Source organism: Vespula pensylvanica, chromosome 1, assembly GCF_014466175.1.
Source record: "Vespula pensylvanica isolate Volc-1 chromosome 1, ASM1446617v1, whole genome shotgun sequence".
In the NCBI taxonomy this organism is placed as follows: domain Eukaryota; kingdom Metazoa; phylum Arthropoda; class Insecta; order Hymenoptera; family Vespidae; genus Vespula; species Vespula pensylvanica.
The window spans coordinates 7,574,055-7,600,628 of NC_057685.1; the positions used below are offsets into that span (position 1 = coordinate 7,574,055).

General features: G+C 31.9%; 2 protein-coding genes across 4 annotated transcripts; one reads left to right on the top strand and one right to left on the bottom strand.

Moving 5' to 3' along the window:
• Positions 1 to 283: 283 nt before the first annotated feature.
• Positions 284 to 24,396, top strand: LOC122627130 (organic cation transporter protein-like). Of its 3 annotated transcripts, none has more exons than XM_043808007.1 (11): positions 284 to 301; positions 20,079 to 20,314; positions 20,395 to 20,772; positions 20,919 to 21,189; positions 21,285 to 21,543; positions 21,830 to 21,998; positions 22,065 to 22,298; positions 22,407 to 22,621; positions 22,693 to 22,874; positions 22,957 to 23,093; positions 23,212 to 24,396. In XM_043808007.1, the coding sequence occupies exons 3-11, from the start codon at positions 20,630 to 20,632 to the stop codon at positions 23,339 to 23,341; spliced, it is 1,740 nt and encodes a 579-aa protein (XP_043663942.1). In that variant the 5' UTR covers positions 284 to 301; positions 20,079 to 20,314; positions 20,395 to 20,629; the 3' UTR covers positions 23,342 to 24,396. The 3 variants fall into 3 exon arrangements, with proteins under 3 accessions (XP_043663942.1, XP_043663922.1, XP_043663933.1); XM_043807987.1 differs by lacking the exon at positions 284 to 301 and adding an exon at positions 6,440 to 6,893; XM_043807998.1 differs by lacking the exon at positions 284 to 301 and adding an exon at positions 17,737 to 18,306.
• A 449-nt stretch (positions 24,397 to 24,845) lies between these two features.
• Positions 24,846 to 26,379, bottom strand: LOC122629053 (receptor-binding cancer antigen expressed on SiSo cells). Its single transcript, XM_043812044.1, has 4 exons — positions 26,009 to 26,379; positions 25,739 to 25,894; positions 25,543 to 25,656; positions 24,846 to 25,447 (listed from the first exon to the last, which is right to left on the bottom strand). Exons 1-4 carry the CDS (start codon positions 26,174 to 26,176, stop codon positions 25,256 to 25,258), a joined length of 630 nt encoding a protein of 209 aa, XP_043667979.1. The 5' UTR covers positions 26,177 to 26,379; the 3' UTR covers positions 24,846 to 25,255.
• Between the last annotated feature and the right edge of the window lie 195 nt (positions 26,380 to 26,574).

A 26,574-nucleotide genomic window follows, 5' to 3' on the forward strand; every position in this document is an offset into this window, starting at 1 on the left:
CGTGTTTTGAATAATTCGAAAGTGGATAAAAAAATTGTTACTTTTTTTACATAAATACGTACATACGCTTAGTTACGTTGTTTGGCAAACAACGAAATTGTCATTCCTTTATCGATTTCAATGGTTATAGTGCAATTTTTTCGATTAATTAACGAAATAAGAACAATTCGATGCTCGTGCAATACATTTTTTTCTTAAACTTATGACGTATTATGCCGGCATTTGTTATTGATAATTATTTCTTCGATAAATCTACAACCTATTAAATTCGGAGAAGACAAAAGACAAAAGAAGCTATTAGGTAAGTTCGATCTTCATTAACGTCTATTTTACGATGAAAATTATAAAAAATAAGACTAGACGCTATTCGATCGTCTTTTCTATGATTTATTTTGCGATATTATTAAACAAATTATATCTAAGTCGTGTTTTTATTGATTTTTTTTTCCGTCGAATCACGTGACGGAAATATATATTCACGTCTACAGATCGTTACTGCGATTCGTTACTGTTATCGTTTATGTTTATATACTTTGCTGTTTATATACATGTAATGTACACGTGGATGACATAGAAATTACGTTTCTAATTATTATTCACGATTTTTTTTTCACGAAGTCAACGGTGTCGTGTTAATTACGAAGCTTACGACTAGTAGATATGTTTATATTCTATATATTATATGAATACTAGCTTATAAGTATTTGTAATCTTTAGTATTTGTAACTTAACAGAAAAGCCTAACTTATCATTAATAATTGTCTACAATTAGTGGCACTTATTAAATGTATGGATTAAATTTTATTTCTGATTGTATACAGGTACGAGATCAAAGTATCATCGCGTTCAGATGAAAATTAATATAATAATCAAACTTTAGAAATAAAAATGATTTGTATACTTCTTTAATTTTATATTTATTATACAAGATTAGTAAACTATCTAAATATTAAAAGATGGTTATTATCTCGTAATTAGTGAAACATTTTTAAATTACTATTCGATCTTTGGATTGAATTGTATTTGTATCTTAGAAAAGAATCTATGAAATCTTATTAGTGATATGGAACTTTTCTTACGTGCTGTACGGTTTCTCTACCTTCTTTTATATATATATGTATATATATATATGTGTGTGTGTGTATATATATATATATATATAGCTTTCTTGTAAAAATCTTTAATGTACAAAGTAATTTGGTATGTTAGGTCAGGATAGATCTAAAAATCATATCGTTAACTCAAGACTAACATGTTACATTTCTAAGTGTGAGTTAATAAAAATAGATTTTTATTTAAAAGTGATATTTAATAAGCATGCAAACGAACGAGTCTGATTATAAGAAAAAAGGGGACGTGTCTATTTATATCGTGAATTGTTTTATTACATGCTTCAACTCTAAAAGAGAATGTCATGAAATGCGGATCTCAAGAGATAGATATGAAGTTCGATCGTATTTGAATGGAAATTTTAATGACCTTTATTAGATCACACGCATTTATGTATGCATTTATGTGAATTTATAGTTTCACTTATTGGTCGAAAGAAAGGAAGAAGAGAGAATAGGAACGCGAATGGAGAGTCGCATTATGTGAGTCAGTTTAAAAGAGATCTAAATCGCGATAGACCCTAGCGGCCTTTCGATGTTGTATCGTGTGTATGATCGAATATTCAAATCTCATGCGAGCTCTCCGAACGAATACTCGAGACGATTACTTCGTAGATATCGCATGACAATATTTATTATTTCGAGTATTTAAATTGTTTAATTTTTGAAATATATCTAATTTTACGATGAACTAGAACAATTTTGAGATATAGAAGAATATCGATAATAATGATCTTTTTATTTTTTTCTACGTGTAAAAATATCTTTTTACGTGAATGCAAAGATAAATTTATTAATCATTCTAAGAAACTACGTAATTGACCGATGGATAAATGCTCGTACGATATATTGGATATATCATAACAATAGCAAATGACGTATATCGGTCAGCGGTTTTTCTCATATGTAGCGAAATGCTGTTCTGTATTGATAATATTGATAAGTCGATTGCCGATATGTTATCGACGTTTCATTAATATAAATGGAACGTTGATTGTATCGGTCAACATAAATTGGAAAGATGTATATTTTTAAAATCTCGCGAGAATGTAACGTTACCCGAGATGATGATTTTCTAATGCAAGAGATATATACTTATATCTACGACTATACGACATATGATCTATGTCTATATATATATTTAAACGGTTTTTAATTTATAATTAGCCTATATATATATATATATATATATATATATATATATATATTTCCTTTCTTAAAAGAGATATATTAAAACAATATATTAAACAAAGTTTTATGATCTTATTTGTCGAATATTCTAAGAATACGAAATAAAAACAATAATATCAATTAAATCGTTAATTTAATGATTTTTACTTTGTCTTATGGAGTATCTTCTGTATTTTTTTTTTTTTTTAATCGATTAAATATTTTAATCGATTATCTTTAAAAAATTATTGAACAAGTATAGGTCTAAAGTTAATAATTAATCAGATTTTAACGCGTGAAGTATGCTATGTAGACAGAAACAGTAATACTAATCTTAGTGAAACCGAAATTTAGTTCAACTACAAGCGAAAATTATAAACGTCGTTAATAACACTTGAGATGTTACAAAATATACGAAGAAATACGATTACGAGATGTTGACTGTGCAAACAAGAAAATAATGGACACTTAGAACATTTATTATATTAAGTAAGTTATTTTTTTTTCTTATTATAAATTAATTTTAAAGTTTTCGTTTTTAATTAATAGCCTTAATAATGTAATAACTAAACTTATTGTAAGACTGTTTTATATGTTCTTCATTTTTTCATGAATTCTTAAGATCGTTTACATTTAAATGTACATATTTTGATCATATTACTTATACATGCTAATGTCACATTAATCATTAATTTGAAATCTGCACTTGTTTAATAATTTTTTAAAAATAATTCAGTAAAATATTTAATTAATTAAAAAAATACTGAGATTGTTCCACAAGACAATCTAAAAATCATTAAATTGTCGGTTTAATAGAAATTATTGTTTTATTTCTTAAAATATTACGCCCAATATCATGAAAAGTTTCTTAATATATATTTTTTTTACTTTTCCTAATAAATGAGATATTCAACTGACCCTTAATTTATAATCAACCTGTATAAAAAAGTAGGCGTACTTGTTTTCCGCGAAAACTTTGTGTCCACAACTCACGAACGCGGAAGTGTCTATAGATAGATTGGAATTTTAATCTTCTCTCGGCGCCATGCAATTCTTTACATGATTATGTTCAGTTTGTTATTAGTCATTCGATTGATTAGCAGAAAGATGTTACGTACTGACTGTGGTTCGGTCATTGATCGAGTTTGAACAAGATTTGTATGAGAAATTTATTTGTCTCTTCAGAAGTTACTATCCCTTTTCTAATCGTAATTAATCTCTTAGATATTTGAGATAATATCGTTGTGATTGTTATCGCGTTTAAATTAAATTTCGATATTAAATAATGAAAAAGGAAAGAATTTTAAGTTATATTGATAAAGATTGTATATATAGATTTTCATTGTCTATCTCATTAATTTTATCGTAATACAATAATTAATAGAAGAGAAAGAAAGGTATAGATTGGAATAGATTATCGCGCTTAAAAATATTATTCCTGTATTTTGAATTTATGAATAGCTTGCATAACAACATAGATAGCTGCTTTCTTAGAAATAACAAGTCTTATTACAAAGTGTACATGCTATATATGTATTGTATACAATATTTGTACAATAATGTATACATATTTATATTACGTTACTAGTTATCATTACAACAATAACAAGATTAATAAAGTTGGAATGTCATCGAGAATTAGTGAGATTAGATTTTTTTATATATCGTTAAATATACGTTACCGCGCAAGGAGTATTTCTTCCTACCTATTATATTCTTCTTCTAGAACTTCCTGGTGTTTAATCATATCTTTCGAGATTTATACGTTTTTACATACATATGCGTACATTACATATATATCTGTATAGAATATACAGAGTGTCCAAACGAAAAAAGTGTCTACCAAGATTATTATGAAATCTAATGAATTTTTTCTAAAAGTCTCGAAACAGGTTGATTTCGTTTTCGAAGGGTATATATATTCATCTACTTCGGGCTAATCCTCGAAGAATTGTGACAACTCCTTTGAAAATCTTAAACGACAATAGGAATGAAGTTGCATATTATTTGAAAGGTCTTTTAATTATTCTTGAAACGATGCTATTTTTTTCTTCTTTCTTTCTTTTTTTTTTTTTTTTTTTTTTTTAATTAGTTTTCAATAGTCAATAGTTCCCGATAAAATGCGTTTCGAGTATCAAGTTGAAAACAACTTTTATTTTATTAAATATCCAAATTGTATATCGTTAGTTTTCATACGATAATAAAATCTTTGCTGGGTGATGCGTCAAACATTTTACGATACATCCAATGTAATTCGAATGAAATCAATGTGACTTGTCTCGGTGTTTTTCGAAAGAAATTACTGGATCTCATAATAGTCATGGGTGGACACTTTTCATTGAGACACTCTGTATATACGTATATCAAATTTACAATGTAATTCTAGAAATATTTGATAATTAGATTTCCGTGGCAGAGGCGTTGCTCTATAAAGATGTCATTCCATAGTCATGGTGCATTCACCTCAAATTAACGTCCGACTAAGTGACCTTTCGAAATTCTCGAGCCAGCTTTAGCGGCACAATGTACTGACAAATGTAAACGACAGACGACGTCGTAATTACTAACTAGCGACCACGGAAAGTTTTTTTTTTTTCTTTTGTTTCTATTTTCTTTTTCCCTCTTTTCCTTTTTTCTTTTTTACGTTAGCAACTGTTACTTCGAGGTTAGTCTGTGGTTAATAGACTGAGTATGAGGACAAAGGTCAAGTACAGGCATCCTATAAATGAGATAGAAACATAAAACGTAACGACAAAGTTTTTTTCTCACGATTATTATATAGCGCATAGTTTTAAGGTCGATTCACACATTTTAGTTCAGTCTAATTGTCAGTCCAGTCTTCGTTCCCATCACTCCCCAGTTACAGTTCAGTTTCCGTCATTTATATTCACACGTATCAGTTCAATATACTTGTATGCCACTTGGCATTTTGTTATATCTTTACAAAGCAACAATATACGATAGACTATAAGTTACTAGAATTTCGTCAATCATTTAAAAAAAGATATTGCTAACGAAGCACGATCTCGGACGATCTCTGACGATCTAGAAAAAATAGGACGATCGATGACTGAACTAACACTGAACTGAAATGTGTGAATCGACTTTATTAGCAGAAAGTATAATTAATATGTCGCATAAATAATTTTTTTGTGATATTATTTTCATTACTATTGAATGGTAAACAAAGCAAATAAAAATTTCTTTTATAAGACGAACTTTGTAGAGCAAGTTATTCGAGATATAAGAGTTTCGTGAATATTATATATTGTTTCTTGTTCGTCGAGTCGGAAATGGCCAATCTCTTATTTACTTTTTCTTCTCTCTCTCTCTCTCTCTCTCTCTCTCTCTCTCTCTCTCTCTCTCTCTCTCTCTCTCTCTCTCTCTCTCTCTCTCTCTCTCTCTCTCAATGCTTAACCGGAAGTCGTCGATTTCTTATTCATCCTGTTTTAATATGCCCTTTTGAACGGAAGTTGCCGATTTCTTATTGATCATACCTCGACACATTCCTCCGTTAGAAAATAGTCGATAATTTCTTCTGGTTTCTATGTATCTATAGATCGTTGAGATGTTAGATTATATGGTTTATCAAGGTATATAGAAAATATCGTAACGGTGTGGTACGTTTGGCGGTTTCTTCTTTCAACTATGTAAGTTATCTAAGATCCACGAGCTACTTTCTAATCCCAGTTCCGCGACGATTGCAGTTGGTTGTAGATTCCAAATAGAATCCATACACTTGACCGCGCATATCTATCATCACGCGTCAAAATAGAACGAATTCGTGTTTACGATTTTATTATCGTCCAATTGATTTTAAAAGGACAATAAAAATCGAAACATTTTCCCTTGTGTTTTTTTTTTGGATATTCGTAAAATTGGAAAAGAAAAAAAGAGAGAGAGATTGGATGGATGGAAGAAAACTGAACTTTTTCCACAATGTAAGGTAATTATTCAGGAATGTATTTAACGTTATCAACGTTAAAAAAACAAATTGTTCAAAAAAGAATCAGATTTATGCATTTTTCATAACGCATATACGGTTGGCAATGCTGAAGAAGACACATTGTTGTGCGCGTATATGTATGTCGCGTCGTAGAGTAAGGTAGAGCGTTCAATAATCCATTCGAGCGCTTCCCTTTTTCGTGCAAACGTGCCATCTGTCGGTGACTCGGGGAATTGCTCGGTGCGTCCTCGGTTCCGACCTCGTCTTCCGTTTTGCTCGTAATTGCGTGTCTGCTTTTGACGTTTCATCGGTAGTAACTCTTTGTGAAAATCGACGTTTACCGCGTAACGCGCGTGTCCACGTCGATTTTCATGAGAGAGAAGCTTTCGTTTTCGAGTTGATATTTTTTTTAACGCGTACCTCGACTCGAATCGGTGTGTCCATTTACGGAAACATGCCTTTCCTTTTCGCGAGCTTTATCGATTAACAGTGTTGGGACCGGCCGGCTAATCGTGGTCAAGTTGTAAACTGATTCTCTTTGTCTACCATAACGATCGGAATTTTTCGTTGATACATCATACGGTTTATTTATCATTTTGATGCATGCACGATTTCACTGAGACCAGGATAAGAAAACGAAGCCACGCGAAGCGTTTTATACATCTGGGGTAATTATACATCCTAATTTATCGAACTTTTATATTTGACTTATTTATTAGCTCGGTTCGCCGATATCACTACGCCGATTTATTCGTGATGCGCGAGTGTTTATCTTCAATATGGCGACTATCGGAAAAAAGGCGCGAACTTCTGACATTGATCGTCGATCTATTTCTGCTTTTTATTTATATTTCTTACAATTTTTCAATTAATATCTTCTTTTTTTTTATCGATATTGTTATTGAGTAATTGTGACATAAAATGGTTCGTACATAATTTCTTGATTAAGAAATGCAACAGTGTGGGTACATGTAAGCTATTAAAATATCTAGCATAGATAAATAGATCCTATTTGGATATTTTGTTTGTAATTTATTCAACAAAGTGTGAACACGTATTGAATAAACGTTTGGTGCTGCTATTACGACGGAATATTGCCGAACTTTGGTGATGACATAATGCGCATGCCTGACTATGAAAAAAGAGCGCGAAAATTTATTGGTAGATGGAATACCAATTTCTTTTTTTCGAACGTTTACTTATGTTGTATAAGTAATCTTTTTTCGAATATGTATTTCTGTAATATATATAAGGAATACACACACACACACACACACACACACACACACACACACACACACACACACACACACACACACACACACACACACACACACACGCCAGAGTATCGGATATGTAGGATGAATCAATAACTATTATCACCTTAAATGTCTCCGTTATTTTTGGTTTCATAGGGGAAGAAAAAAGTTCAAAACAATAATACGATGGTGGGAAGAATTTTTTCTCATGGTCATTTTTTTTTTATGGAGATTTCAAAGTTATCGATATTTTGTTTTTAAATGAGACACTACGATTTTCTTTGAAATGATTCTTCGTGTCATTTTCAATAAAAAAAGTATTAAAATTGCGCTGAGATATTTTGAAAAACTCTGGTAATTCACGCAACTGTAATAATCTATATATGCTTTTTGATTGAAGTTAGAAAAAAATATAAGTAGAAAAAGATGAATGGTTCAAGATGGATTATATATTTAAAATCATATTTCTGTTGCAAATACACACGTATGCATGTTACTGCACTTGTACCATATTCGAGGTAGTGATAGTTATTGACTAAGCCTCCATATAATATATAATATATACTGTGGTTTTCGAGAACAAGTAGAAAATATTTAAAGAATAACTTCAGTATATCTAAAGAATAAAAAAGTTATAATAAACATATGTCTTATTTGATTTTGTTTGTGATTTATAACCGACTTGATTTTCAACAAATTCTATCTGCTTATTTTTATAAGAGATATTTGAAATGATCTCCTCGCATCTGACATGAACACAAGCTTGCAGATGTCTTACCAATGCTCGTCTTATTCTCTCCATATGTTCAAATGTGGCTTGGATTTGCTGGAAACTTTGTTCTCAATTCATCCAAGAAGAATATAAGTCGATCTAACGAAAGAATTATTGCGATAAAAAGTTTACTATAACTCGAGAACAAAATCAAATAGGACATACGTTTATGTGAATTTTTTTTTTATTTTTTTAATGTACTAATTAAGATCACTCATACAATATTTCTTACTTGTTCTCGGACACTGTATATAAATATAATATATTATATTTCAATATTTAGATATATCCAATTCTGTTTTCATACGATAGATATATTTTTGAAGAATACGTATAAAACAAAATTCGCGTGAAAAAGAAAATATATTGTATTTATGGAAAATAGAAGATTGATTTCGGGCAATCAACAAACAATCAACAAAAATAATACAATAAACCCTATGAAAAAAAATCATGTTAAAATCTTATCATTTTTACGTGCTTTCACTTTTTATTTTATAAAGATTGTATATATATCGACCCATCTACACAAACAGGCACATAGATATACACACGTTTGCATTACATAAGGTAAATTATCATTTGGAAAGAAAAATAACACGCTACTGATTTATAAACATAAAAATTATGCGAAATAATATCATAATATGAATTAGAAAAAGATTTTATTCATCGTCATTGTTTGACAATAAACGCATACGTTTGCATAAAATCAATTCTAATTAAAATCAAAAACAACAAACATGGAAGTGAATAATGCGAACTAAGAGTCGCATTCAAACATAATACGAAATAATTTTTTTTTCTTGTAATTTTGGATCGATTGTGTTAAATCCAAATCTTCTAAAAAAAGTTCGCGTGTAAAAACAGAATTGTATTATACTTCCTATTATAGTTCGATAGGTATCGATTACTATACATAAATCTTATAATTGATTACTATATTAAATCTTATTATATAGCTTATCATCAAATAATTTCAGAGCACGTATTTCTATATATTCTACGATCGTTATATAAATGTTAAATTTTGGTGCATCGATTGTAAAGTTTTACATAACGTTCGGACTTTGGAACGTTTTTTCCGGTAAAAAAAAAAAAAAAAAAAAAAAAGGAAAAGAATCTTCAAATTCGCCTTACATAAAATATTATATTTTTATTTGATCTTAGTAGTTCGTTTCATTGCGAGTGATAGTAAGAAAAGATTAAAAGATACAAAGGTCGTTTGAAACCTCTTCTATTTGCATTGCACTGTCTAGAGTATCGATTAACGTCGACAGTTACTAAATTTTATTAGAAAACAGATTTATCTTCGTTCCTTATTCGTTAATAGCGCGATACGAACGTTGCATAATCAATGTTAATGACAGAGAGTTTAGAATAGTTTCAATAGAGAAAATGTGATTTTTAAAGACGTCATTTCCAGACTTGTTTTACTCTTTACATACATACACACAATCGAAACAAAGCGTTAATAAGAGAGCAAACTTTTACGAGGCTGACAACGTGATGACATTTTTCACGATCATTATCATAATTATTAAAATTAAGTCGATAAAATAGTATTATTTTGTATTCGTATTAACATGTAGGTACTTACGTATTTATTTACTATATGCGTATATGTACATCTACGTATGAAATCGAGTTAAACTTGGTAAACTCGAAAATGTTCCTAATGATTTAAAGGCAAAGGAGGAATCTCAGGGGACACGATCATGCACGATTCTATTTTTGGCGTAATTTTAATTAAACGAAATCTTGGCAACTAGTTTCACGCCTATGGTTTCATCCGGGAAAGCGAAACTGAAACCGCGAGAACGAGGGACGACGAGTTTCGAATTTGATATCACGTAAATAATGTAATTTAATAATACCGATGTTACGTCCGTTTTAAATATTTTCTTGGTTTATCATTGATTTTAATTATTTTAAATGACGGGAAAAAAATTTCCTTCGAAATTTTATATATTTGTAATGTTTTAATTCGGATTGAAAGATAGCATCGAAGTATCGTTCAAAAATGAATTCATTAATTATCGTTTTCGTGACGATTGCAATAAAGGACGTTTGTAGCGATAGATAAATATACGTATATCACGAAATGACCTTCCTTAAATAAACATGATAATTGTAATGCTTGAATTCTGAGACACGATGCGATACTATAGACTAAATCCGGCGAAATTATTTACGTACGAATGGATTAATTATCAAACAACTATATTCTTTGGCACGAACGATTTACATAATCCTATTCAACGTATTCGAATGCAATTGTATTCGAGGATGGACGAGATGACGTAAAATTATCGAAAAGTTTAATTAATCAATATGAGATTAATTTTTTGTATTTTTTATGATTCAATTTAATTGAATATTTGTTTTTATTTCGAACGACTCTTTCCTATCACGTTTTCGTATAAGGCGAAATGAATTCTGCTTGAACTTGAAATGCAGTTGCATTGTTGCAGCAGCTGATAGTTCACGATTAAGCGAATCAATCTTGTCTCGTTTCAATCGTTAAATTTGTTCCGTTCGAGCAAGAGATACGTAAAGAAATCCTTCATTCTATAGTTAGTTCAAAGAACTACGAAACATTCAATTGTGGTTTTAACGATAATTATAAAATAAAATTCGAAAATCTTTAAATAATATACTTTTTATCATTAGTACAAACTAATATGAGATCATTAAAATTGAGATTATTATCGATAATTAAGAATTCGATATCTTTAAGTAATATATTATTTTTATACTAATAGTTGAAAAAAGATTTTCTTTTTAAATAATTTTTAATCTAGATCGACACGCGGAATGTGAAAGAAAGACGTAAGAAATCAATTGATTGTTAGATCAAACACAAGGAAGCATCGTCTGATAGAAACGAATTGGCGGATCAATGAATCCGATTAACTTAAATGATTGCCGATAGAGATTTATTTGACAAGAACGTTAGTGAAATTAACGAAAGTCAAGAGATTGACAAGTTTTTGTACAGATTAAAAGATTATTTCGAGAGGAAGCAATATTGCATTAAATTGCATGCCTATCGCCGAATACCTTAATCAGCTTCGTAAATTCGCTATTCGCGTTTATTTATAGTACTTGATGTTATAGGCAATTACTATGTACGCGTATTCCCCGTTTATTGGTACTAACGAATAAACGTTAAACATAAAACCGACTACTCTATTCGTTGAGTTTTCTTTTTTTTTTTTTTCATTTCCAATACTTTTATAACGAACGCATAAAGTCGTTCTTCGAGTGCCGTGTGCATTCAAAGAAGGTAAAGGAGGCGCCAGAAAGATGTCGTCGTATTACTCACGTGCGAATAAAACTGAAAGAAAATAAAAGTAGAAGAAGCAAATCAGAAAAAGAAAAAAAGAAAAGAAAAAGAAAGATATCTACGCGATGGCCAACGGGAAGCTCGTGGAATTTGCGTCGACGTTCTGATATCAAGAAAATGTGTTTCATTCGTCCTTTAAAAGGGTACTCATTATTGCAAAATTTTTCAAAGATAAAACCTAAGATAAAACGTGATTAAGTCGACGAACGAAAAACGAAGGATCAAAATCTGGATCTTGTATCCTTCTCGTTATTATTATAAATTTAAGAACAAATATATCAACGATTCGAATAAAAATAAATAAATATTTTTATATATCATTAAAAATATATTATCAGTAACTTCGTCTTTTTACCCTTTAAAAGTGAAAATAATATATATGATTTAAAAAAAGGCATGCGTCTATTGAATATATTAAATCTTTTAAAGTTAATATACATATACGTATAAATTTATATACTTGTTGTTTTCAGTAAAACGATGTTGTTCGAAGAATAAGAACGTAAATTCGAGGCATAGTTAACACTCGAAAGATCGCTTACGTTCCGTTACAAAAACGCTAACTCTCTAACATAACTCGGTCAACTCGGTATAAGTTTCAAGCTAGCAGCGTGTTGCCAGCGGAACACAGAGAATCATGAGTAACTATGCTCTACTACTTCTCCGCACACTTAGACGATCTCCGGATCCCGACAAGGTTTCATTTAGCTCTCGCTTTCTACTCTCCAACCCCCGATCTACAACCCTCTCATGTCCAGCTTTCATCTACCATCCCTCACCCTTCTACTTCGCTCTACTCGGTCCATTAACGTTTTCTTCTTTCGATCGGTCTTTTTTCTCTCATAAACATTCCAATCTTTCTTGCTGCTTCTCCTTCTTCTCATCCTCGTCCTCCTCGTCCTCCTTCTCCTCCTCTTCTCTTTTCGAGATCACTACTATCTCTTTACGCAGGAGACCTTACCCAGTGTTACCCCTTTTTAGCTGTTTCCTCTTGTCGTCTTCGTCGTCGTTGTCGTCGTTGTCGTCGTTGTCGTCGTCTATGTCGTCTACGTCGTCGTCATCGTCGTCGTCGTCGTCGTCGTCGTCGTCGTCGTCATCGTCGTCGTCGTCGTCTCCGTTGGAGGCCAAGACTGGCCTCGCTCTCGAGAGTGAACTCGAATGCTATTTATAGTAAGGAGCGGCTTCGACTAGCTCCCACTGCGTGAAAAATCGTGACTGGTTTGCGGCGCGCGCGCGAGCGTTCGCTTGCACGCTCATCTGAGAGAGAAAGAAAGAGACAGAAAGAGAGAGCGATAAAAGGCGGGAAGGGAACGAAGGAGGAGAGTGGGGTGTGATGGGAAGGATCAAAAGTGGAAAGATTCTCTCAGTCCCACGTTTTAGCCAAAATGTAGCCCTTATGGTAAGCCTTTTGATATTTAAATAATGCCAAAACTTAGGTATGTACGTTTTTTTTTTGCTTTTTTATTTTTTTGAAAATTTCTATATTGACACCTCCTATGAAGATTGAAAAAGATGGATAATGAAATTTGATGCAATGTGACTGAGAAATTTAAGAATTTTTATATATATAAATAAGAATATACGTAGAAACGATATCTGAAATAAAATTCTTGTTCCAATAATTTCTTTGACTTCTAATCTGACGTTTTAAGGAGCAAAAATAAAAAAGAAAAAGAAAAAAAGAAACAAAAAAGCATTTGTTCGAAAAGTTTTAAATTCTTGATAGAATCACAGGCGATTAAATTTGAAGATAGATGGCATACCAACAAAATGTTTCCACTTGTAATCCTTCCCTTGTTAAATGAGAGGAGTTACTAAGAGAACGTGGGGGAGAGAACCGAAGAGGCACGTTTGTCGTGGTATTATTGCCATCTTCTTCTTCTCCTTATTTTCCTCCTCCTCTTCCTCCTCTTCATCTTCTTTGCGAGAATCCCTTCTCCTCATTCTTCTTATCTCGATGGTACCCGAAAGCCCTGAAAAAGGACGCTGTCCTTGCAAGGGCGCACGGTGAACTCGCTTGGGAAGAACGAGTTGCATCGAAGGCATCTACCTTTATAATTCTTTTTCTCTCTTTTTCTTTCTTTCTCATGCCATGTCGCGCCCCTACCCGCATCCTCCGTGCTCATGCTCGTGTGAGTGTGAGTATGAATGTGAGTGTACTTACACTCGATATGTGTTATTGGGATAAAATCGGACACAGAGTTAAGTGGAGCAAGGATGATTTTCCAGTTTATTCGCATCCAACCTTCTTTCAATAATTTTGATCCTGATATTTATTATTCGCACTATGATTTTCATAAAATTCACTCGTTAAAATCTTCGAAAATGTTCTTGAAAATTTCCACGTTTACGAAATTAAACTTTTTTGGAATACGATTCTTGATTTCGATAGAAATGTTATTTTATGAAATATAATATTTTTAAAGTTCGAGATTTGTTCGTTAGGATTTTGAAAAATTGATCCTAGATATATTTACGAAATCAGATCTTTTCTTTGAATAAAATTTTTCATGTTGATAGAAATGTTGCTTTACGAAATCTAATAATTGTTAAATATATGCATATATATATTATAGATATTATATTATATTATATTATTATATATAAAAAATATATATATATAGAGTGGTTTTGATTTCGTGTAAGATGATTCGTGAAGAGTGATTTACGATAAGTAGAATGGTGTTTTAATCGTCTCGTGCGTGTACACGTGCGTGGCATGCATCGCGTTTACATTCAATTCGACTTTCGAGATAGAGATAAGACTGTAACCCGAGAGGCACGTAAAGTTATTTCACTATTAAAAAAATTAAATAAATGAACGACTTGATACATACAAGTAGATGATAATCGATCGTGTATAGTTAACTGAAATGAAAGTGAAATGCATTGAACTTAATTTTTATTACTTCCGTTGGTAATGTTATCAAGAACGATGTTGATAAGTTCAATGCACTATGAGATCATCTACGATAGTAACATAGTACGATAGTATAAGAATGATTAAAGAATTACAGCTGATTTCGTTAAACATTGTTTTCTTTCTATTGTTCATTTAAAAGTTTTATATTTTTACCTACATAAATATATATATATATATATATATATATATATATACACACACACACACACATATATATATATAATTATGTTTTGTGAAAATGTATGTATTTTCGATTAAACGTATGCACACTTTGTCACGTGTAATAATTAATGTCTATACCTTGATGCCGATTGCGAAATAAAGGCGTAAGGGAATAATTAATGATTATGCGGAATGTAAAATCCTCGACATTAATATGAAAATAGGATCTCCTAGATACATAAAGTAATCGTTTATATTTTAAAAGTTTATACAATCTAATATATTCCTACCGTGAGAAACATTTTCACACTTGAATTTCATAATTCTTCTCATCATCTAAGAGTATACATATGTCTATATATTTATTATATATGTATATGACACACACACACACACGCACGCACGCACACACACACACGCACGCACACACACACACACACACACACAGAGGGAGAGTTAATTCTTGATTTTCTCGAGAGAAAAATCCCTTCCTATCTTTTTTGCAAATTCTTTCAGTAGGAATCGAGTAAATACAGATGTCTAACACATACACATTCTTTCTATTCGCTTACCAGTGGAATTCTAGTAGAGTCACGACTAGAAGTGAAAGAACCAATCAGGACTAACTATAGGTGTACACATTCTATAAATAGAATATGTGTTTCGGCGAGTTTGCAACGTTGTCGTGGGAAGTCATTGCAAGAGAAAACTTTTTCCTTAGAAATTACTTAATTCTATTTATAAGTAATTCAAATAATTATTCCCAACTAAGTATTCATTACAATTTTCAGATTACAATATTCATCAACTTTATTCTCACATATTGAATACGAATATCTCTATAAGTGCATGTATATATATGTATATATATGTATACACACATACGCGCGCGCGCGTAGGTATATAGATATGTATACATGTAGGTATATTATATAACTGTTATATATAAAAGATTGATTTGATGACGATTTATTTGTAGGGGCCGATAAAACGCTTCTTCACACTTTAATACCTATATTAATGACGAAAGTAAATGTACGTTGTTAATCTCGTCATCGTTTCGTTGTTATTCGTGTACGAGGTGCAATTTGTTTATTACTGATGCAGCATGCGCAATCCATGAGCGCATATTACCAACGTTGCCACGCGATACAATTGCATTCTTAGAAGTGGTATGATTCTTTTGTGCCACATGACAGAAACAAGATCGCACGAATATATTCGTCATTGTTCGATTCACGAAGATTTCGAAAAGTATTGGATATCTTTTGACAACTTTTTAGGAAATTTTTCTTATAATAAAGATCATTCATTTTCGATTATTTTAAATAGTTAATTATAACAATTTTATTTTATCTTATTTTTTTTTTATATTTGTAACGACGTTCATTGAAAAATATTAAATAATTTTAAATATTACTTCATAAAGGTAGATTTCTTTTCTATTACTATATAAAATACTAACTTTCTGTTAGCGCAAAACTCGTTAGTAGCGGATATCCGGCGTTTGCGGTATTATGTATGTACACTTTACATAGATACATACATACATATGTCGTGAACAGTCATGCGTGTCGATTATGTATTCGTTTTATAGTAGACTAATTTATCATTGAGATGAAATCTCGATCGTACGTATTCGATATGTTTACGATATATTACGAATAATAATACGAATGGATCATCTATGGGATTCTATCAATAAAGCTCTACCTATAATTTTATCTATGAGATTCTATCAAAATCTATGATTTTTTTATCAATATCGATACTTATCGAAAAAATTTTGAGTTCTCTGAAAGAAAAACGAATATTGAATTTTTTTTTACAAATTATAAATAAAATGAGCGGATTATGAAAAAAGAAAAAAAAATAAGAGAGATTTTCTTAGGAAACTCCATATACACGTCTATACGGAACTTGACATGAGGAAATTTGAAACTAACTTTTCGACATCTGCTATCAACATGTTTGTCTTTAATGCATAGCATGCAGTTTAATGTGAGTTAAATATGTACCACATAGATTGATATATCAATAAAAGGAAATGAAAAGAAAATTGCGTGAATAGCAAATTGTTACTAAATAATAACTTGAATAATATTCTCTTTATTTATTAGTTAAATTAAGCGGAATCAATCAACATTAATTATTCCTATACGAAAATGAAAATACAATAATGGGAAAATAACGAATAAAATTTTTATCCGAGTACAAATCTCAATTAGAAATTTGTTCTTACGTTAGCCATTTTCGTTGATGTTATTATAGATGAACAAATTAAAAACTTATCGAACCAGAAAATGTCAAGAAAAATCTGAGCGTCGTCAATATTCTTAGCGATAGGATGTCACGACACAATATCATTCCTTTCGATTGTTTACGCTCATCTCAACTTGCTGCATATCGTGCTATTCTACAAAAGTATCAAATTCATATCTCTTCTATTAATCACGCACATCGTACCAATTTTTTCATTGATTAGAAACAATTAGTTCGGGCTTATGCGGTCACGTATGATCCCGATCTGAAAATGGCAGTGTTTATTGAGGAGGGCACAGACAATAATGAAAAAAGATATGCTCTTAAAATCCAAAGGAAGAGGATAAAAAAAGATAAGAAGAAGAAGATAAAGATGATGATACTGAAGAGGAGGAGGAAAAGGAGGAGATGGAGGATGAGGACGAGGACGAGGACGACGACGACAACGACGACGACGACGGCGACGACGACGACGATGATGATGATGATGATGCTGAGAATGGACGATGGGATTTTCTTAGAACGTGAGACGTGCAGGTACGTGCAGGTACGTGCAGACGTCCTAAAGAATGAGCCGTTGCAGAAGTAGGAGAGGGAAGAAGAGGAGAAGGAAGAGGAGAAGAAGAAGTAAAAGAGGAGAAGGAGGAGGAGGAGGAGGAGGAGGAGAATGAGAATCAACAGCAGTGTGTCTTTTGCAAAACTCGTGCGGTGGTATTTAGAGAGAGAGAGAGAGAGACCCATTTATGATGGTGACCGTGGTGGTTGCTTCGAAGAAGATGAAGAAGAAGAAGAAGAAGAAGAAGAAGAAGAAGAAGAAGAAGAAGAAGAAGAAGAAGAAGAAGAAGAAGAAGAAGAAGAAGAAGAAGAGATTGAGAAGAAGGAGGAGGTAGGAGGGTGATCGTCGTGGCGCTTGTACGAGCCGAGAAGAAGGGTCATCTTTGTGCATTGCGAGTAAAAGCAAAGTCTGCACCCGGCAGTCGTCGCCCGTAGCTCGTGCGCGCAGGCTCGTGTTCTCCTTCTATCTATCCCTTTTCTTGTCTTATCTTACCTGGTACCATCTTCTTTCACCTTATCCTTCATCTTCTCGAGTCTTATCGAGTTTTCGTGTTATAAGAAAGCGCGAGTGTTATTATCCATAATTGTCATTTTTTAATCTCTTCGATCGTCCTTCGTTAACGTGATTTTTTTTGTTTCTTTCTTCCTCGAAAAAAAAAACAATCAAAAAAGAAGAAAAAAGAAAAAAAAATTCATTCCATCGGCATTGTGCCGGCGTTATAGTGAATGTTACTCACGTTCATTCGTTTCTACGATGTCACGAGGGACCACCCCGTGCGCAATGATTAAACTCTGAACGGTAATTGTCTTCCTTCATCCCTTTTTCCTCGATTGTTCGTTCGCTTTTTAATATCCTGAAATTATGAAATCGAATATTACTTTACTAAGAGGTTTAAAAATTGTTAAAAAGTATTCCCAGGATATAAGGTTTATTGTTATTCGTAGGGTAGAATTTTCTAAAAAGATTTATTTAAAAATGATTTCTAGCAATTCTAATATCCGTTAGAAAGTTATTAGAAATATTATGACAATAATAATTTGGTAATTATATTACGATTCGCAAAATAAGATAATTAGTAACAAATAATTTCTTTTTCGTCGATAAAAGGATTTAAATCAATTGTGTTGGTACTCAATCTTAATAGAGATTTGATAAGACCGATAAAGATCGATTCGATCTCGATTTCATAGCCATTGATGTTCGTTCGTGTTGTCATCGAAGAAAAGAGTAGTCCGTTCAAGCGCACGTGTTGCCTTTCGATCGGAAGAAATCAATTGGCCATGATGTCGATTCACATAAAGGCCGACTAATTAATTCGTCCATGGTGGGTCCGTACACTAATACGTTTCATTTCAAACGATCCTAATTTAAGCTGATAAATACTGATGGCTGTCACACGTTCGTCTAGGTTCGTCGTAATGTATCTATTTAATTCAAGTTTACATGGTATAGTTTCAATTTATTATATCTATTCATTGACCAATCGGTTTTCAGATAGATAAAGAGAAAGAGAAAGAGAGAGAGAGAGAGAGAGAGAGAGAGAGAGAGAGAGAGAGAGAGAGAGAGAAAATGTATGTATAATCGTCGATTAGTATCACTTGCCCGTGAAACATATTTCAATCGTTCCGTTCTATAAACCCTCTAGAGAGCTCGAATAAACTGTAAACATGTTTTGCCTTTTAACATTTATCGTTCTTTTATAAATTGATTCTCGTACAACTTTGTTAATCATTAATTTATAAGATTGTGTAACTATACATGTAAACATAGCAGACAGGAGTGTCGCAATGATGTTTACTTTTTTAAAGGAATTGATTGCGATCTAGCTGTCTCGATCGTTAATCGATTGTGATTCAATTCGTCGTCTGCAAAATGAGGAAAAATATTGGTAGGATTATGAGAGATAATTCCAGTATGTACTATATATGTATATTGTACAAACTGGTTAAATATTTTTAAATGTTGTTAATTATTATTGTGATTTACAATATAGATTATATTATATTAATAAAACGGTAATGATAGAATTATGTATCTTTCGTAGAAACTTTATTATTATGTTATACAAATTATTATTATTTCTAGTTTCACTCGAAGTTGGTAAAAGCGTAACCGCGGGCCGATTCTTTGTGATTATGATTGGTAATGAGTCGATGATAATAATCTCGGTTTCGTAATGCTTACGTCTTGGTGCATAATTCTACGATATGCGTTGCGTTGAGATAGATCGAGACGGATCTAAATGTATGGAATTAATTATCTTTGATAAGTCCAATACAATCGTGTTAACTGCTATTGGCACGATTGAAGGAATGTCTCCGGTTTGATTATCATCGCGATGTAATATATTTTATTTATCAGTAACAATCTTGAATAATTCAAATAAACGTCAGGTCCGCTTCTGTTGTTTTTTTAAACAATGTTACAAAATTAACATATACATTAGGATATTGGCTGAATTAAATAAATAAATAAACAAACAAATAAATAAATATATATATATATACTTGGAAATATTTCATTAAAATTCCAACTCTTTAAATTTATAATATAAATTCATTTGATTGCAGGCAAATAAAACGTCGAACGGACAAAATATTTGTTTTTGGATGCTGATTTGAAGATTGCGTTATATTCTCGATGAGCAGTATAAAATAAATCGAGTGTCATTGAAATCTTTGAAAACAAGAACGATATTAAACTATGTTACGATAGAGAAAACGTGAAGATAAATAATAGTCGGAGTATATTCCTAATGGAAAGAATACAAGTCGACGTCAAAGTATAAAAATAATAATAAGAACTCGTAAGAAAAATAATAATAAGAATAGTATTTTCGAAATTAAATTGCAAGTATATTTCAAGGCGATATTTTTTTTTTTATAGTCATTGTGCTTCTTTAGACATAAATCATTCATGCGAATCAGCAAAAGCCCGATAACATAATCGGAGTTCCGTCGTGTGCATAAGTTCGACGATCAAAAATCGTCTGATCGTTGTTAGTTTATCCGAAGTTGTATCTCTGAGAAACGAGAAAAAAGGAAAAGAGTGTATGACGTAACGCCATATAGAAGATCGATCAATTTATAAAAAGAAGACGACGGAAAAAGGCAGATAAAAAATGGCATACGACGACGTGATACTCCGAATGGGCGAATTCGGTCGTTATCAACGTCGAGTTTATCTGCTACTTTGTCTTCCGGCAATATCCTGCGCATTCCATAAATTGGCAGGGGTCTTTCTTGGGGCAAAAATGGATGTCAGGTCAGAATTTATCTTTTTCCAACGAGCTATTGATTTCTTTTCTTTTCTTTTTCTTTCTTTCTTTCTTTTTCCTTTTAGTTTTATCCTGTTCTCACTTTTGATTAGATAGAGACGAAAAGTATAAATTCGTGTTGCCTTTTTGTCAGATGTCTACTGCCGCACGAAAACATCGAGAATGCTACGTACTACCTACCTCAGGACGTGATGAATGCTAGTTATCCTTGGGATGACGAGATAAAGGGCTGGTCGCAATGTTTACGACGGGATCCCATATTGGATGGTAATTCTCAAGGTCACGATAATTGGCCGGTTCAAACCCCGATAGGTTCACGCGAGCTGGCCGATACCGAAGGCATTAAACCGTGCGAAGAATACGTTTACGATAGGAGAAAATATAAAAGTACCACTACTTCTGAGGTATGCTTGTTGTCGATAAAACGTAAAGCTCGATTAACCTGTCTCATTTCTTTTTCTAGTGAATCGGTGAATGCGAACCGCTTTTCCTTTTTCAGTGGAACTTGGTCTGCGATAGAGCGTGGTTGAGAGCTACGGGGGACTCATTGTTCATGGTAGGAGTCATGCTTGGCTCGATGATATTTGGTGCTTTGTCCGATAAGTTTGGACGTAGACCAATTTTCTTCCTGTCTTTAGTCATCCAGCTAGCCGGCGGTATATTGGTCGCGATAGTGCCAGAATTTATTTCCTACGTAATCTTCAGATTGATCGTTGGTTCGACTACCAGCGGAGTCTTCCTGGTGGCTTACGTTATAGGTAAAGAATATGTTTCATTAGAAAGTGCAAAGTGCACGATAAATTTATTTCATCAATAGGATAGGTCGGTGGCAGATGATAATGTTAAATATTTGTACTTGATAGAAATGCATCAAAATGAATATTTAAGAACTCATATACAAAATGGTATTACGTTTATTCGAAAATTATATAAATTAGTAATTAAATTTATCTCAATCGGTAATTTAATTAAATTAATAACTTATCTGTCCCAACTTACCTTATAATAATATTCATATAAATATTAATCTTTCACATTCCACAGCTCTTGAGATGGTTGGCCCTAAGAAACGTTTGGTAGCTGGCGTAGGTTGTCAATTATTCTTCACTACCGGTTACATTCTTACGGCAGGTTTCGCTTATTTGATAACCGATTGGAGAATGCTGCAGGTCGCCATCACCATTCCAAGTATCGCATTTCTTCTTTATTGGTGGTACGTTTCGTAATAATCCTTAATTAACTGGTTTATATATGTATATTATATACATTGTTTCTTCAGGTTCATTCCAGAATCTGCTCGTTGGTTATTGATGAAAGGTCGTGCCGAAGAAGCTAAAGACATACTTCAGCGTGCATCGAAGGAAAACGGGATGGAGATTCCACGCGAAGCACTGAATACTCTTCTTAGTAATAATAGCGATGATAGTTTGCCTGACTCAAAGAAGGCTTCTCTCTTTGATCTTTTCCGATATCCGAATTTAAGACGAAAAAGCATGTTACTGTTCTTTAACTGGTACTTCTCATTTTATATACCCGTCATATATTTCTACAATTTAATTTAAATCTTTTATCTAAAACTGGTAAAAGGTTTATATAAATGTAATCGTTCTTATCGGTTTAGGCTCGTAAATAGTGGTACGTATTATGGATTATCCTGGCATGCATCCAATCTTGGTGGAAACGATTACCTGAACTTTTTTATATCTGGCTTGGTAGAAGTGCCCGCGTATACATTTCTTATTTTCACGTTGAATCGATGGGGCCGAAAAATTATTCTCTGTGGTTGCATGTTGATTTCCGGATTTGCATTACTCGCCACGTTGTTCGTCCCTGTTGGTGAGTAAACTGAATTGTTTTAGTCACGTCAATCAAAGAAAGTTAGGTTGCTTAGTTTTATCTCATTTTAGATAAACCATGGTTAGTAGTTTGCCTTGCTATGATTGGAAAACTCGCTATCACGTCATCATACGGTGCCATTTATGTCTTTACGGCTGAACAATTTCCAACTGTTATCCGCAACGTAGGTCTTGGTGCTAGTTCGACTTTCGCTCGTATCGGTGGTGTAATAGCACCATATGTGAATCATTTAGTAAGAAAATTATACGTTATCGTTATATGTATTTGACCCTATCGATAAAGTATGAATTTAAATTTATTGTCAAATCTTCTAGTCCGAAATATGGGTACCCTTGCCTTTGGTCATTTTTGGATCCTGTGCTCTCTTTGGTGGCATGATGTCATTGCTACTTCCAGAAACTTTAAACAAGAAACTTCCAGAATCTATACAGGATGGGGAATTGTTTGGAAAGTATGTTAAACTGTTATAAAATGATTTCGGATATTTCAAATGGAGTCTGAAAGTATATTTTATCAAATATATTTTATCAAAAATAAACAAATTTTATCAAATATTGTAATCCAACTAGGAAAATTTCAAAGAGTAAGAAGAAGAAGAAGAAGCAGCAGCAACATGATCTGGAACAAGGAAATGAGATAGATGTGATAAAGCCATTGAAGCCACAAGAAAATGGAGTGTATGAAAAGCAAAACGGATGACGTTAGTCTCATTGAGGAATGTCGGTTGTGTTGAAAATATTTATCTGATTCCTCTTTGATTGTATTCTAGACGTCCTTATTGCACGTGATCCACGTGTAGTGTGCACACATTAAAAGCGCACCAAATTGAAAACGGAGCTCCCAAGTAACTCGATTAATGATATTCGGCTCAGCGATCAAATTAAAAACCTTTCTTAATTATAAGCAATAGTATGAGAAATAGGTTCAAGGCCTTCGTAAAGAGAAAAGAAGAGAGAAAACGAGTGTGTATGTGTGTGAGAGAGTGTTTATTTTTATAAAATCTCAAACACTTTTTTTAATCGAAGAAAGGTTTCTGGTTTGATCAATTCGCACCAAGTTCACGGTGTTAGCCGCTACTTGATTGTGGCTTAGTGTTATTTACCTAAGCCTTGCTTAAATATTATCTATCAGTAAAGAGAAAAAGAAGAACGTTCTCAATTCTATAATACTGAAAGTAAAAATGCAACATAAGATTTCTGCCAATATGCATATCATTTACTGTAATTTTGAATGTCGTTTATGTGTAAGTGCCCTTTTTGTAATATTGTGCAAAAGATAGATACGTAATCATATAAATATTATATCTATAAATATATAAGATATACGGACTTTTAATTTTTTTCTTGTCGAAGGTAATACCAATTCTTGATTATTATTGCGCTATTCGATAAATATACACACATTGTCATAATAGATTAAAGCTTGTCCGATTTGATTACAGAAAGATAAGATAGATATTTAATCCAGTTACGATTACACCATATTTTTATAAATTATGCTTTTAGATAAAATATACAATTTTACAGCGATATTTAACAGCAACAATGTGAATCGTTCTTTATCTCTAATTTATTAATAATGAATTTTTTTATATGTCGATCTTAATATTAAACTATGGCGCTATTTTTATGTAACTGTATGAAATAATGCCTATGAATTTTATTCTATTGAAGTTTTATTATATTACCGGATGCGCATTTTTGTATATAAAAAATAAAATGTAGATTAAAAAATGAAATAAAAAATCTGTGATTTAAATAACTTTCTTGTTTTTTATAATTTAATTGTTCATAATAGAATTGTAACATAAAGAGTAATGAAATTATATATCCTAAGACTTTCAAAGAAATTTATTCTTTTTATAAGAACAGCCTCTCTAAAACTTAATAGGTACAAAAAATCTAATACATTTTACATAATTAATATTTTTATGAATTATTCTCTTTAATGAGTGTAAAATACGTGCAATGCGTTATAATGGTGCAGGTAATTAATGTGGAATGTTTGTAAATACTATATGTGTATTGTATTTTTAACATACAAAGAAATAATAGATAATAATAGAATTAATAATAAGAGAAATACGCAATATTATACTATTACGATCCATCTTACGTCAAATTATTATTGTGAAATAAATTATGAATGATAATTGCACTGCAATTTTAAAGTAATTAATTTACGATCGGATATATATATATATATATAATATATAATTTATAATTTATAATTTAAATAATCACAAGGCTAATAGTGTTACAAGAAATGATTAAGAATAAAAATATATGAGTAGATAATTTTAAATGCAATATTTGAGAGATATGTTCTTTTATGAACAATTTCATTTGATAATATGGAATATAATCTCACCATTTTCAAATTATATCCGTCGTATAAATAGCTTATGTATATAAGCATTGAATTGTTATTAAAATTTTTGTATAATTAGATTTTTTTAGTTTCACAATCGTTTCTCATGTATAACAGAAATGTTACAAGATATCCAATACAGATGGAATTGTTTCTTAACTGCATATCAAAGAACATAGACATTATCTCTTTAAAAAATATCATAAAACTTAATGCTGATTCGAACAAGAATGTTCTTTCACATCAAGAATTTATTTTTGCTCCTAATGGTTGTGGCCTAGCATTACGTTCTAGCCTTTTCTGTTGCTGTTCAAATAGGCGTTGTTCACGTTCTCTACGCTTGTACTCTCTCAATGCTTTTGTAGGATCACCAATTTCTTCGCTCGTTTCTTCTTCCCAACTGATAGCATTATCTTCCCATTCTTTAAGTTCGTTCTAAATATAAATATGTTTAATTAGTGTCGAACAATATAATGTTAGAGCTATATATATTTGCGTTTGTGTGTGTGTGTGTGTATGTGTAAACTTACTGTTGGTATTGGATCAATAGCTACTGCAAATTTTGTAGGATTATGAGGAACATTCTCTACTTTTTTATCTTTGATAAGAAGTTTTGTTTGTCTTGTAATTTTTGGTGTCATATCCTGGAACAACGACTATGTTAAATTAACGTCTCCCTTTTTCTCTTCCTACTTTTCTACAATATTTTTTTAAAATTAAATTTACCTCAAAAAAGTTAGGTTGCTGTTCCTCTACAGGAGGTTCTGTAGACTTGGTCACTTGCTGCCTATATTGTTCAATCTTAGATTGTACCGTATTAACAGGTTTATCCGGTACAACAACAACTGGATTTTCTTCCCAATGATCCCATTTTTCTAATTCCTTGATTAAGCATCCTCAATAATTACTATTATAGTAGTTGCGAAAGTATTTAAAGAGATCAACAAAATGTCATTTAAAAGTAGACTCCAAGAAGTCTCACCTAAGAAAACTCACCGTATTTAAATTGTTTGAAGAGTTTGGTACCACACCAACGGCTGAAAGAGGTATCGAATCACACGAAGATCTTCTACGACGTCGTAAACAACACATAGCACGTCTAAATACACCGAAGAGAAGTAAAACAAGGGCTTTTAGCCGGTTCACTAAGAATTCTACAGCCATTGTAAACCGTAACGAAACCTAACCTCTCTTCGTTTCAAATGATATCTTTACCCAACAAACACGAATTTAATTCGTTTCAATGCCATTTTTTTAAAATGATAATAATTAAAACGTTCACGTACGATTTTATCTATATTTCACGCAATGTAAACCATTTCTTTGCAAGTTAATCTTACGTTATCAGTTTCCTAACCTACGAATAATAGTAGAGCGATATATCGAAATATATCGATGTCGTTTGCCGGTAAAAGCGATTATTTCTTTTTCTTTCTTTTTTTTTTCTTTTCAAACAAACCCGTGTAGAATGAAAAAGGAAGTAAAGTTTCTTGCGATTAATCGTTCGTTCATTGTGATCTTACGTTCATTGATCAAAAGAAACAGCTGTGAAGTTATAAATA

Bases quoted from the DNA above. Each gene is read 5' to 3' on its own strand.
- LOC122627130 (XM_043808007.1), top strand. From the start codon at position 20,630: ATGGCATACGACGACGTGATACTCCGAATGGGCGAATTCGGTCGTTAT. The intron at 22,299-22,406 runs GTACTTCTCATT...TTATCGGTTTAG, and splicing joins ATGTTACTGTTCTTTAACTG to GCTCGTAAATAGTGGTACGT. The intron at 23,094-23,211 runs GTATGTTAAACT...TAATCCAACTAG, and splicing joins GATGGGGAATTGTTTGGAAA to GAAAATTTCAAAGAGTAAGA.
- LOC122629053 (XM_043812044.1), bottom strand. From the start codon at position 26,176: ATGGCTGTAGAATTCTTAGTGAACCGGCTAAAAGCCCTTGTTTTACTT. The intron at 25,895-26,008 runs GTGAGTTTTCTT...TGCTTAATCAAG, and splicing joins CTTCAAACAATTTAAATACG to GAATTAGAAAAATGGGATCA. The intron at 25,448-25,542 runs GTAAGTTTACAC...ATTTATATTTAG, and splicing joins CTATTGATCCAATACCAACA to AACGAACTTAAAGAATGGGA.